The following is a 14,364-nucleotide window of genomic DNA, read 5'->3' as shown; positions in this document are numbered from 1 at the left end:
TTCCGGGGGCCCGGGCCTCTGCTGAAATTCATGAATTTTAAAATGACGGAAGAGGGGTTAGGGCGGCGTGACACGGAGGGAAGAGATTGAAATGGGGATAACGTTAAGGCTGGTCTAATCTGCAGTCGCTCTCTCTCTCTCTCTCTCCCCTGAGTGACCTCTGGACATGGATATAGTCGAACGCTTGGAGACTTCTCACGACTACATTCTTTTTGTGCGAGAGCGTCGCAGCTGCAGCAGAAACTCAATGGACGAGATGATTGGGATTCCACGTACACCTGGCTCTGACATGGGGTGTGTGACCCGAACGATCATCGGAATGAAATATACGAAATATATCGTACCCACTGTAAATAATCAAGCTACACCATTGCTTTCTCAGTCATCTACAAAACACTTGCTGTAAAAGAATACCATACCCCCCCCCCCCCCCCCCTCTCTCTCTCTCTCTGTCTCTCTCTCTCTTCTTTTCTCTCCCGATTCTCCTTAGCTTGTAACTTTTCCTCCACTAAGTTTTAAAGGACACCTATTGTGCTTCTTAAACGAGGTATTAAATGATCCCATGTGTGACTGCACCTGTGGCTAGAATAAATACAGGGGGATTTTTTTCAGCCCTGAAATGCCAGTAATTTTTTTTTTTCCTTTCCACATTTCACTCCCGTTAAATGTGGCGCTTGGCCTGCTGAACAGATGAGGACAGGGAAGGTCATCGGAGGGGGGGGGGGTTACGGAAACAAGGTGCTGACTCCGGACGTCCAACCGCAACCCAAACCACCAACCCCTTTCTTTCTTTCCAGCCGAGAAACATTTGCATTTCCACCATAGGACTTGTGCTCGATAAACTGTGGGTGGATCACCCCCCTCGTTCTCCCTCTCTCTCTCTCTCTCTCTCTCTCTCTCTCTCTCCATTCTCTTAGCCCAGTTTAATGTGGAGAAGCGAACTGGATCGATAATGAGCTTCAGCTGTTGAATGGTCTTCATTTGCTGAGATTTAATGTTGTTGAAGCCTCGCACACTCGGAACCGTGTTGTTTTCTTCTCTGAGATTTGATGTTGGGAAAACCCACGAGAGGTTCTTTGTATATGGAAAAATAAAGATTTTTTTTTTTTTATTATGTTTTTTTTTTTTTTTTTTTAGCAGGAGCAGATGTTGAAGTGAACTGTTGTGCAGCACTGAAAGGCATGCTTCTCTTTGTTTTTTTTTTTTGTTTTTTTAGACCTAAACTTGATACAAGAAGAACGACAAATTCTCTTCCCAAGCAGCGGTGGAGTTAACAGGGCTTTAAATAAACTGCAGCTGTCCGGTAGTTGATTACACAGCGCCGAAATTCCAGCCTTGCACGCTAACCGTGAGCAGTAGTGTCTTGGAGGACCGTCCTTACAGTTCAATCTATGTAGGCCCTCTAGGAGATCATTCATCTCCTAAACCATCAGAGAGGGGAAAAAAAAAAAAAAAAAAACCTCAACAAACGCAACGGCAATATGTTTGAAGCTCTAGAATTTCTGTATTGAGACAAACCACGAGCAGATTGGATGTGGAATACGAAGCAGATGTCACACAGGCATCTTGTAGACCACCTCTGGCTTCGGTGCTTGGGCCCGAAATGCCGCAGAGTTTGATGTCGCCTCCTCCTGTCTCAGCAGCGCGGCGGGCACCCCCCGCCTGGACCACATGCGATCCGCACCGCCTGCTCTGGTTATTAAGACAAACCCCCTCTTTGAGTCGGGAGAGAGAGCTCGAACGCCCAGCAGAACGGGGGACCTTTGGAGCTTTCTCAGGCTTCTCTTTAATGCGGGCCCCGTTAACAGGCACCTTTCAGTGCAGTCATTTACACAGGGAGATCAGGGTGTTCGTGCCGAATGGGAGGCCGAGGAAAGACGGCACGGTTCCTGGAGACGACTTGAGTTCCTCATTCCCAGTTCCCAGTTGGACAGCGTCTGTGTGTCTGTGTGTGTGTGTGTGTTTGTGTGCCCTGACACTGCAACAGCAATGGCAGCAGCTGCTGAACTGAACTATGCGTGTTTGTATGTGCGTGTGTTTGTGTGTGTGTGTGTGTGTGTGTGTGTTGTACAGGAGCAAGCCAAATTGTATCTGTCTCTCCCAGTGTTTTGCTGTGGTCCCTGGACACCAAAGCTGGGACAGATGAAGTAACCGTGCTACCGTCTGGCACCACAGGGGTTTCGTTTGTGCAGCCGTGCACGCTCACACGCACCTGTGCACGAACACACACACACACACACACACACACACACGCTCTAGCAGACACACACACACACACATACACACGCTGATGAAACATGCATTACTTGTCAGTTTGGCTCATGTCAAAGATTCTGTGTGTTTGGACATGATGAAATACGTTGCTGTGGTTTCTTCATGCCTGTCCTCTGCGGTTAGGCCAAAATGGAACAAGGTCATCATCATCATCATCATCATCATCATCTTCACACAACGACAATTTATTTTGTTTCCCCCAGTTATGGGTGTTGTACACCTACCCTATAAACCTCTGTCCGAATTCTCCCGTCTCCTCAGACAACCTGGAACAGAAGCACAGGATTTCACAGAAAGCCCAGTTTGTGGGAATGCAGCATTTCACCTGTAATTAACCTTGTGAATATGAGCACAGGTGGGATCTTTTATACCTCTCTCTTTAGAGGCTTTTGATCGAATTAATGATCGTCCCCCCTTCACACACACACACACACACACACACACCTCACACCTCACACCTCACTCAGTCGCTTGCCTGCAGCCCAGTGTGCTGTTTCGTTCGGCCTTGCTGTGTTTCCAGGAAGCTGCAGCACATCGTAAAGAAGAGTCTTGTCCTTCTTCCTGGTGACCTAGACTGCACCACGGGAGGTGAAGGATGCCTTTTAACAGGGTGATTTGACCTTGCTGCGTTCACCGCGCTCCTATCCTGTCGGCCAGCTTTCATCGCAAGGCCGGCGACTGAAAGGCGTCCCCTCCAATAGGAAGACTCGTCATTGCTCTTGTTCCGCCCCTCCTGAATGAGACAGCAGTACCCAGAAGTGTTGTTGTTAGGTGGTTAGTGTGGGACAGTCTGACAAGTGTAACCACTGACATCTTCAAGTGATTGTGTAACAAATTTGAAGACAGTGCACCTATGTTATCCTTCAGGGCGAGGAGTGTTGTGTCCCTCAATCATTTTCTCTCCGCCTTTTAAATATTTGTGTCCACTTCTGACATCCCCAGTTTAACTTGTCAGTTCATCGTAAAGTCTCTGACTATTACAGAAATGGGACAAAATGCTTCAGTTCTTAGAGGGGCCCTGAAGAACAGTTTGGGAAATGCTGGTTTTAAGTGACCAGCAAAACACATGAATTGTAAATGTTTCAGCCCTGGAAGGTAGTCAAGCCAGTGGCGTGTCTGACCCTTTAAAAGTCACTCACAAAAAGCTAATTTCCTCGAGGCATTTTCACCATATGCTCTGCTGTTTATTAGGAGCGTAAGTGCTGATACCATGGCTATGAGTCATTTTGGCTGTAGGACTGCATTATTGATAATGTGTCTCATTCATTAGGTCAAACCATAGCAAGACAGAGCAATAAAATCTGTTGATGGGCTATCAGCCTTAGCAGTTAGAGAGAGAGAGAGAGAGGGAGAGAGGGAGGGAGGGAGAGAGAGGGAGATGGAGGGAGAGAGAGAGAGAGAGAGAGAGAGAGAGAGAGAGAGAACCAGCCCAGTCGCTGGACTGCCGCGTCCTCGGTTTGATTATTTGCCCGAGCGGTCATTCCGCCGTGAGGCGAGTCGTAAGAGCGCCGTGCGCGGTCGTAAAAATGCAGCCTCTGTCCTCAGGGGGCTGCGGTCGTCAGGCGCCCTTCCTCTATCCTTCCCCCGCACGGACGAATTTAAAATGGGCGCAGTTACTCGGCGAGTCCTGCCGTCCGGAGCCAGGTTCAGTTGAACCCCCTGCGCAAACGCTGGGCAGGAGCAGTGCCATTGGAGGGCGTGTGACTCTCCTGAACGCTCGTTTTCTCACTTTTTTTTTTTCCTCTCCTCCTCCTGTTTGTCTCCCACCGCGCAAGGCCGTTAATTAGGCTTTTGGGACTGGCCACGCCTGATTGGCTGTCGTCAGGACCTGGCAGCGTCCGGTAAAGGTCTACTGGAAGCGCTCCTAACGGAGTGTAAAATTCCGTGGCGTCCGCACGTGCCAGTAACGGACATGGAACCAGGTAAAAGGGAATGACAGGACAGACGGGCAGCCGGACACATGGTCAGATGGATAGCGGCGCCCAGCTGTAGTTGGATCTGACAGCCTGTCATCTCCAAAACCCCGACAGGTGACTTGAGTCACCCTGAATATATATTTCCTGTTTTTTTTTTCCCCTCCTCTTCTCCTCATTACTTTTTCAACCCTGAGAGAGAGAGAGAAAGAGAGAGAGAGAGAATAAAGCTGACAACAGAATAAAATCCTCCAGATATTGAAGTATTAATATCTTTTTCCTCACTGCTACTGCGTGTCCTCTCTCGGTACAACCCAACCTCACTGCCGGCATGTCCCAAAAAAAAAAAAAAAAAATGTCTTAGAGCAATATAGCACCTATCACCCCTCATTCCGTGTGTTTGTTCCGATGTGGGAAAGTCAAATCCATCCCGTCTGCACCGTCTGCCAGACGCATAATCTCTCCCAGCGGTGTCAAGCCGATTTCTTGGCCCCAAGAAGGAAAAGGAAAGAGAAAGAAAGAAAGAAAAAAAAAAAAAGTCCGTTATGGTTGATTTAGATTGATATGGCAGCCATAGAGAAATTGTGGAGATTTGGTGCACTGTTAGAAATTCATTACATACCAAGTCTGTCTATTTTTTTTCCCTTTTTTTTTCCCCCCTTCGTTCCCTGAATTAGAGACTAGAAAGCTCCGGTGAGATTCATAAGCGTTAATAGTTTTGAAATGCTCAGAAGGAGTGCCTGAGACTGCTTAACGTCGCCTCCTACGTAGCTTTTGGCGGAAACGTGTGATTATCTTATTTGTTTCCTTTTTCGTGTTTCATCCGCCAGCAGGAAAATGAAAAGCTCTGAAAATAATCACATTGTTTGTTGTTTTAAGCCGCAATTATCGAGATAAGCTCACTCACAAACATGCTTTCCTTCATTGAGGGCTATTAGGACATTTTAGCGTGCGCCTGTGGTATTTCACTTCTGAGGCTCCGGCGCAGTGTAGAACTCTCAGGGAAAGACAAATGACTCTCCTGCTTTCAGAGACCACTTCATGGAGATGACCCCGATGGCTTTTTAAAACTCGCTCTGCTCAAGAACGTCGAAGCGAACAAATGTTATAACTGCCGGAGATGTATGTACGTGTTTTTTTTTTTCCCCTCTTTTTTCTTTTCTGGCAGAGGGTTCGGAAAACAAGACTTACTGATTGTTGATTCATTTAACAATATGATTTGTCATAACTTTACTGGTTGAAGTTCATACTGTTGCTAAATCGAGTATGCTGGCTGAACTGTTCACCACAGACTGCTGTTGTTTGGCGGATAAGAGTAAACACACAGAGTTGACAAATTGGTGGCTGAATCACCAACCTCATGGCTAATACGTACTTTTTTTGTGTGTGTGTGTGTGTGTGTGTGTGTGCGTGTGTGTGCACGTGGAGGGGGGGGGGGTGGGGGGTGGGGGGGGGGGGGTGAGCAGAGGTCATCCCCGCCTGGAAGGGACTTCTGTGACAGCCTAGCACCCCGGACAGCGCCCCCCCCCCCCCCCCCCCCCCAGGACCAGCCCTGATGCGCGGACAAGGGCCCTCCTTTGAGTGCCCTGTCATGTGCCCGTTTAGTGGCGTGATGTGCTGCTGCTAAAATGTGACAACAGACTCATCTATTATGTCCATCACCCACCACATTTCACGCTGTAATTGACTCTTATAATGGCTCAGACGTGTGTGTGTGTGTGCCTGTGTGTGTTTGTGTGCGTGTTTGTGTACGTGTGAGTGTGTGTGTGTGTGTGTGTTTGTGTGCATGTGAGTGCGTGCGTGTGTGTGTTTTGTGTGAGTTTGTGCGTGTGTGTGTGTGTGCGCGCGTCTGCGTGTGAGTGTGTGTGTGTGTGCGTGAGTGCTGGACATCTTGTCTCTATTGAAAGGTCCTGAATGTCGGAGTGACTCCTGTAATGCACCCAATGCATAAATAGACAGAGACATGTCACATGGGTCTTTGTTTGAGATGACTGAGCACTATGGACTCTTGTTATGTCCCTGTTCTAATAAGGGGCTTTCTTGGTTTATTATTGGGGCAGGGGGTGGGGGTGAGGGTGGAGTGGGGGGGGGGGGGGGGGGGGGGGGGGGGGGGGGGCGAGATGATGTTTTCTTGCTGTCACAACTATTTTAGTACTTTGGGCAATTAAAGCTGACCTCTAAAGGAGACAGACCAATTAAAACTGGGTCTTGTGTTATTTCTGTCAGCTTTTTTGTGCTTAGGCAGCGAGAGTTTAATTTCCTTTGTGTGTTTGTGCCGTGAATGTGTGTGTGTGTGTGTGTGTGTGTGTGGTTCCAGCTCGGGAGTATCCAGAGGGAGAGCTGTATGCTGACAGCTGATATGATATGTTTTGGGTCACAGCAGCCAGACGGTAGGGGGGGGGGGTGATGGGGGAGTGGACTAGACCTCAGGCTAAACAGCTTTTTTGAACTGGCGCTAATTCAACTGTCTGTGCTTGGGAAAGCTCATGTGCAAGGCCCCCGCCCCCCCGGCATGGACCCATTGTATGGCCAGGCCTTGTGTGCCCAGCCATGCACTCCCAGTTCTCCGCCGCCTCCGTCCCCCGACTCAAGCTGTTTTCTTTCTCAGAGGGACTTCGAAGAAATTCTCTCTGTCATTTCCGAATAATGGATGGTCGATTCGGTTGTTTTTGTTTTTTTTATTTTGTTTTTTTCCTGTCCTTTTCCTCCCTCTCGCCCACATCGTGTCGTCTGGTTGTGTGGTTTCTCTCTGTATGTTTTTACTAGCTTAACGAGAATGTTAAAAGCTCCCCGGTGTTTTTGTGCCGATGGGTCGGCTCATGTCTATGTCCGGTATTCAGGTTCCCTGCGAGAGTGCCGAGCGGTTTGCAGATGCCGTGTGTGTATGTTCCATAAATGGGTCGCGTCCGTCCAGGTTCTAGACTCTGGATTTACCGTTGGCCTTGTTTTGTGCTGAAGTTGATGTTTTTTTTACAGTACAGTACTATACAGTACAGTACAGTACCTTAAACAGTACAGTCAAATCGCTGCTCTAACAATGTTTGCACCTGGCGTGTGTTTCTCTGTCTTTTAAACTGTATCGCCATGGTAATAGAATGTTTCTGCTGAATATATCTCGCAGCATCAACAGAAGACGTTGGCAGAGATGTCTCAATATGGTGACGACAGATGTCACTTCAGTTTCGTTTTGTTTTTCTTTTTTTTCTTTTTTTTTTTTCTTTTTCAAGCTTCAAGCACATGGCGGTCACCATACATTGCTTTACAGTTTTATTTATTTATATATTTATTTATTTTTGGCAGTGCATGTTTTTTTTTAATTTATTTTTTTTCCCCCGTTTGCCTTCTGTAATTAAATGAGGGGCAGTGAAGCCTAAAGAGGTCATGTGTAGGTCAAAAGATGAGTTGAAGGGATGGGCCCTGACGAGTTGTTTTGAAGTCTGGGTTAATCGGGCTGTCGCTCAGTGGCCTGTGTACTTACCTTGAACCCCCCCCCCCCCCCCTCCCCCCGTATCTCATCCACCAGGGTCTTTTGCCTCAGAGCTCGTGGTCACATCTTGGTTACTGGCCAGAGGGGAGGCTGTGAGGTGACCTGGCTTCAGATAAGATGAGTACAAATTGACCCTGGAGTTTTTTGTTTTTTTTTAAGTCTCCCGAGTGCAGGAAAAAGAGGGCAACACAAGCCCTGCTGTGTGTAACCTCGTCCGTGCCGGTGGCACGGGGACAAAGCAGAAGTGTTAAAAGGGAAGCTGGGACAGGGAACACGCTGGAGTAAAGCATCATTTTACCCTCTTTCATTTTTTATCTCTTTTCTTGTTCACAACAGCGACTGTCTCTCTCTACACTGGTATTCACACCAGTGACACACACACACACACACACACACACACACACACACACATTTTTTGGGACACCAGCCTTGATTCAGTATCTTGGTGTTTGCCTGCTCTACAGACACACCGTCTTCACTCCGCACAAATGATTCATGGCAGAGACAGTACGCTTGAAGGTAATAACCAAAGACATTTTTGTGAAACTTCCTTGTTTTGGCGGGATGAATAATTGATGTCAGTCTGGCTTTCATGTCCCATGTGGAACGAATGGAGAGACTGAGAGAAAAAAAAAGGGGGGGGGGGGCGGAGGGTGTTGCCGTGACGGTCTCTGGAATCTTCCTCGGCTGTAACGAGACGTCTTCGGTCGGTTTTTTGCGGCTTGAAGTCGAGGCACGTTGTGTTTGCTTAAGGATTCCGATCTCTGGTGCTTCATTTTGTCTTATCGACTTAAGACTGGACGCGGCTGCCGCTGGAGCTCTGATCCTGGGGGTTTCCTGCCTATAACTCGGCCTGTGTGGGGCCCCGGAGCGGAGCCTGGGTCATTTTAATAATGCAGGACTGGAACGTATGCCGCTGCTTGGAGGATTTAAACTGGGATCGGACAGGCCTTTTGATATTGGCCTAGTGACATCAATTTAGTGTGTGTGTGTGTTTTTTGTTTTTTTTTTTTATTTTGAGAGAGTGGCTCAGAAACACTCATACTTTTGTTGACCGGATCTGCAGGTCCCTCTCACATCCTTCATATTTCATGTTTTTGGAAGACTAGACGATTTCCTCCACCAGTTAGGCCATTTTATGTGAACACCAAAAACAGTTTTTTGTCTTTTTTAAATTTGACTTGTTTATGAATTTTCAGACGTCAAATCTGGTGTGGCTGTTGAGAAGCAAATGGTTTTTCAATGCTCAAGGAAGCTCACAGGTGACTTCCAGAATTTTCTCAGGACCCAGATTTGTGCTTACCCTGTGGATTCCCCCCCCCCCCTTCTGCCTGCAGTGAGCTGCTTCATACCAACTGACAGAAAAAAAGAGCAGTTTGCTTTTTTTTTTTTTTTCCTCCCTTTTCCCTCCCCAGACGTCTTTGAATGCCATTGCTGTTGTTTTTGATGGAGACAGATACAGTTTTATCAGACAGCCCAAGGGCCTTGAAGTGAGTGGCTGCATTTTGCTTTGCTGTAAGTGCTGACGCCATTGTTATGTGTTTTGGTAAAGGCTTCTTTTTTGACAGTTAACCAGGCGGAACAGCCCTCCCCAACGCACACACACACACACACACACACACACACACGCACGCACACACACAGTGCGTGAACCAGATAAAGAGCGTTGAAGAGCAGCCATTCAGCCAGGTCATTTCTTTTTTTTTTTCCAACTGAACTCTCCTTACCCTCGAAAACCTCACGCTGCCATTGGCCGAGCCCTAACTCCTATGCAAATTTATGCAAATCCGTCCTCATCATCATGCCGGATTTCTCAGACTTGAAGCCGCTGTGTATGCTGACTGATGCTCTCTCTCTCTCTCTCTCTCTCTTTCTGCTGCTCCTGTGTTCCCAGGCCTGCTGACTCACCATCTTACCACCTCAGGCTAACACGGACTCTGGCTCCTTACCCTGCCCAGTCGCGGCTCCCAAAACACATGATTCACCCTCTCAGGAATGATTTGCATTTGAGGTGTTTTTGTACCTCAGGCAACATTTCCAACTGCTTTTTTTTTTTTTTTTTTTTTTTTTTTTAAATTTCCCACCACCATTACGACACTCATAACGGACCCCGCTGTTCAAGTCAGTCGCAATCTTGCCCATTTTACGGCTTATTCCATTCAAGTCGTATTGGAACAGGCCTGGAGGCTAGTCCTCTCCTATCTAGTTTGAAATGAGAAGGACAGGAACACAGTAAGACTGGAGAGTAATTTTCACTACGTCCAAAAGCCTTTTCAGAATCAAGACGTAACGGCACAAGAGTGTAGGAGGCAGCAGAGAAACAGGCCTGTTGCTTGTGTTGGCCTTTTATTTTTTTAATTTTCTGGCAAGGATAGATTTTATATGTCCACTCACCGAGGTGGCAGGAAAGGGCACTTAATCTCTCTGGGTGGGGGGTGGTGGGGGGTGGGGTTGCTGCTTTATGTATGGCCTTGCCTCGGGCAGTGTATCATAATGCTCTCAGAGGAGTGCGTCACTGGGAGGCGCTCGTCCTAACAGTATTCAATGTCCTATTTTTTCTTCTCTTTTCTTTCTTTTCTTTTAAGTTCCACTGACACTCCATCTGCCAGCCCGTCTCTGCCGTGGTGGGGCCCGGGGTGGTGGGGCCTACTCTGGCCTCAGGTTGTTCTCTAAGCTCTCTCAGGTGGTGCTTTCTTTCTTTCTGTCTTTCTGTCTTTCTTTCTTTCTGTCTTTCTTTTCCTTGACCATTTTGCTAACTCCTGTCGACTCCCGTCACTACCCCCCCCACACTGCACCAGTGTCAGCTGGAGATGCTACCCCGCCCCCTCCCAAAATTAATCAATCTAGCCCGAACAAAACAGACCTGTAGTCTTACTCTGCCGAGGCAGTCTTCTGTTTTTTCCTTTTCTTTTGACTCTGACGTAACTCGTCATTTAAGCCTCATTCTTTCGATAGGCAGTGATACGATTACGCAACCTCTGCCCTTAAAAACAAAACAAAACAAAACAAAACCAACAAACAAACAAGAAGAACATCGTAGCCCATTAAGCGTCTGTCCAGTAAACGCTGGAGACGTGTGTTCAGTGTGGCATTTCTGGAGGAAGAAATCGTTTATTTGGGACCACATGACAATGTGTGATGAGTGCTTGAAAAATCTGTGTGAAAAAGCTTTTATATGGTGTTATTAAAGAGCTTGTGCAATCTCATCACGGCTGTGTGTCCACGTCCCAGCCCTCTTCACTGTCTCAGCTCGCATCCTAACGGAAAATAAAGAAACATCATGTTTGTTTTTCTTGAATTCCGGTTTGGCTTGGGTGACCAGGTTAGCTCTCATCGTGGCGGGATTGTTTTGGATGTTCGCACTATTAAAACAAACGACGTGGCGAAATCGCAGCTGATAAATGCAATATGGTTTGGCAGTGCCAGGCGTCGGAGGCTCACAGTTGTCTTAGGCACTTGACTAAAATGAGGACTTTCTCTCTCTCTCTCTCTCTCTCTCTCTCTCTCTCTCTCTCTCTCTTGCTTTCTCTCTGGCAGAGGTGCTGACTGACTCTTGTTCCCAGTTGAATTTGGTCTCAGCTCACAGGCCATAAACACTAAAGTGTGCCAAAGAATGAAAGGGCGATGTCTGTCTGTGTCGTGGGAATGTGGTCAGGGCAGAAAACCATTGAGAAATATGTGTAGACAGTTAAGAACTGACTACTGTGTGTGTATCGACCGACCCTGTATGGTCAAAGTTACCATTACCCCTGTGGTGAATGTTTTTTAACCTTACAGTTTGTAATGTTTCAGAGTGTGTGTGTGTGTGTGTGTGTGTGTTTTGACCTGAGCTGGGACTCTGTCATGGAGTTTTCTGCTGTTCTTGTTGTTTTTTGATCTTAGGGTACTGAGTGTCCATGGGGGGTTTATGTACACACAGCACAGCTGAGGAACTAGCTAGTCAGAACGCTCCCGACGCTCTCTCAGTGTGTGTGTGTGTGTGTTTATACATGAACAAAGCACAGTGTGCGTAAACCTCTCTGAATGCCTGAGGGTGTCAAATCATCAAGGTGCTCCTTTGTGTGTGTGTGTGTGAGTGAGTGAGAGTGTGCATGACTGTGTGTATTTGTACGTGCGCGCGCGCACGCGTGTGTGTGTGAGTGTGAGTGTGTGTGTGTGTGTGGTGGATCTCCCCTGGGCTCTGTTGTTTTTCGGGGGCTCAGCTTGCGTTAATGCCAGGCGTGATGGTAGGGGGCACATGCTCTGGAGTGCAGCTGGCACAGCCACAATAATACAATTGTGCCATCTCTCATCAGAGCCTCTCCCTACACACACACACACACACACACGCACACACACACACACACACCAGAGTCACATGACCCCTGTGCCTAAAACCCCCCCAAACACACACACACACCAGAGTCACATGACCCCTGTGCCTATACCCCCCCCCCCCCCAAGCACGCACACACACACACCAGAGTCACATGACCCCTGTGCCTCACCCCCCCCCCCCCAAGCACGCGCACACACACACACACACACACACATATACACCCAGGTTTGTGTGTTCCCTATTGGAGAAGAACCTATTGTAACAGCAGTGACACACCAGTGTCATCTAACATTGGTTGACTCACGTGTCCATCACTTAAACGTCGAACATCATTAAACACTGGTCGGCCAATGGGAGATGAGGCTGTCATATCACCATGATCAGTGCTCTAGTAGATATCAACTCAGTACTGTCTCTCAGCACTGAATCTGTTCGGTGCCTTGATTCTCTCAGTAAGTTCGTGGCAGGTTCTTTGTTTGTTTACACTGAAAGGGTTAATGCCCAGACTGAATATTCAGATGATTTGTGATCATACGTAATAAAATGCTGGATCTTCTGGTTTCACTGTCTAAGTGATAGTTTTGGTTTTTTTTTCCTTCTTTGTTTCTTTTTTTTTTTTGCATGATCCAGTAACCACAAAAGAGCGGCTTGTGTCCTAGCTCATTATCCACAGGGAGACTCTTAAAATCTGAAATTATATTAATTCTGAGAATATGTTTTTTGATATTTTTTTGAATGGGGGAAAAAAAAAAAAAAAGAATCGTAGTCCAAATAGAGGCAGACGTTGAAGACCGTACTTTGAGGGGTGGGGGGAAAAAAAGGAAAAGAAAAACAAAACCCCAGATTGGAAAATGGGGATTTTTTTATGATTTTACTTTTCCCCGTTGAATCGGATCAGGCCTGAGTCAGAGGACGCTGAGTTGCTTTTACCAGAACACTGCATTTGTTTTGCATTTGGGAACCTTTTTTTTTTTTTTTTTTTTTTTACAAGGTTACGAGAGGTTACTTAGCTGCTTCTTGGTTTTTGGTTTAATTGCTCGAGTTTAGTTTAATGATTTGGGTTTGGATTTAATGAGTTGGTTAATTCGCTAATGATTTCCCACACTTGGCTTCATGGTTTTGATTTTGTTTTTTAAATATTTTTTTTTTTTTGTGTGTGTGTGTGCTCCCTGATGCGCTTGCTTGGTTTCGTATGTGTTTTACTGGGATGGGAGGATGCGTTCTTTCTCACAGTAAACAGTCCACTAAACAGATGGAAAAAGTCCTGAGGCATCTAAGGTATCTGCTCTGAGACTTTCTCTCAGGCCTTGTTTTTTTTGTTTGTCTGTTTGTTTGTTTGTTTGTTTTGCTTCATGAACTTATATTGTGTCACATTAGAAGGTCAAAATGACGGCACTTTTTCGACAGACGAGGATTCTAACTGATTGAAACTGACGTTTTTCTGTTCGCTCTTCTCTTCCCTTCCATCTGTGGAGAAAACTCATTATCTCTCACACAACACCAGAGAATGCTCTAAACAACCTCTGCTCTGCCTGGGTTTTTCACGTCATTCATTTGTGCTTGTTTGTCGTCTGTTTTGATTTTCCAGCGTTTTGCTTAAGCTCTCTGTAGGCCAATATCCCTCGTAGCGAGGCCCTCAGATCTGCGTTCTCCTTGTGAGTGTGATGTGTGTTATTCGAACAGAATGAGATGGCATTTGTGACCCCCCCCCCCCCCCCCCCCCACCCCCCAGTGCCCGCTGTTCGTTAGCCCGATGCCATGTGTCAAAGTTTCAGGGTTATGCTCTCTCTCACTGGCCGCCCTGTGACCCATGCAGTGTGCGTGTGCGCGTGCGTGCGTGTGCGTGTGTCCTAACGAATGAGAAGCAGGCTCTCTCTCTCTCTCTCTCTCTCTCTCTCTCTCTCTCTCTCTCCCTGGACCTCGGCCATCCTGAATGCTTGACTGAGGCCAGATAATGGATAGTAAGTGAAATATCTAGTTCAGTGTTGGTTGGGTGAGAGCACGGGGGGTGCCGTGCGTTTATACTCGCCCCAGAATTGGGGAGATGTATATTTATTACACGTCGTGACATCTCGCCCGTGAGCTCGGGCTCCCGGCCGGCTCAGATTCTGCCCCCCCGGGGCCCGGCCCAGGCTCCTGTGTTTCGCCTCGCGGAGGTGGATCTGTCAGACGAGCGCCGGGGAGGGAGGCCCGGCTGTGCAAAACACGCAATTAATTGCCATAACCAGAGAAATGCAATATTTATGGCCATGTGACCAGAACTGAAGGATTCCTGGTGTGGATTTCTGATTTTTCTAATGCCTCTCTCTCTCTCTCTCTCTCTCTCTCCAGAGAATGCTGCAGAGGCTGATCTTTGGCTGCTCAACAGTTGT

At 47.3% G+C, this 14,364-nt stretch overlaps 1 protein-coding gene across 1 annotated transcript in view; it reads left to right on the top strand.

The window, feature by feature from the left end:
* The window catches only part of cdkal1 (CDK5 regulatory subunit associated protein 1-like 1), a 336,749-nt gene that overhangs the window by 39,067 nt on the left and 283,318 nt on the right, over positions 1–14,364 (top strand). Inside the window, exon 4 of the mRNA XM_030781973.1 lies at positions 14,324–14,364. This exon is cut by the window's right edge and continues 44 nt beyond it. Within this exon, the coding sequence (XP_030637833.1) occupies positions 14,324–14,364 (41 nt within the window). The remainder of the gene's footprint in view (positions 1–14,323) is intronic.

This window comes from Chanos chanos, chromosome 8 (genome assembly GCF_902362185.1).
Source record: "Chanos chanos chromosome 8, fChaCha1.1, whole genome shotgun sequence".
NCBI lineage: Eukaryota > Metazoa > Chordata > Actinopteri > Gonorynchiformes > Chanidae > Chanos > Chanos chanos.
Note: the sequence above shows the minus strand (reverse complement) of the source record. Positions and strands in the feature narration are given on the sequence as shown.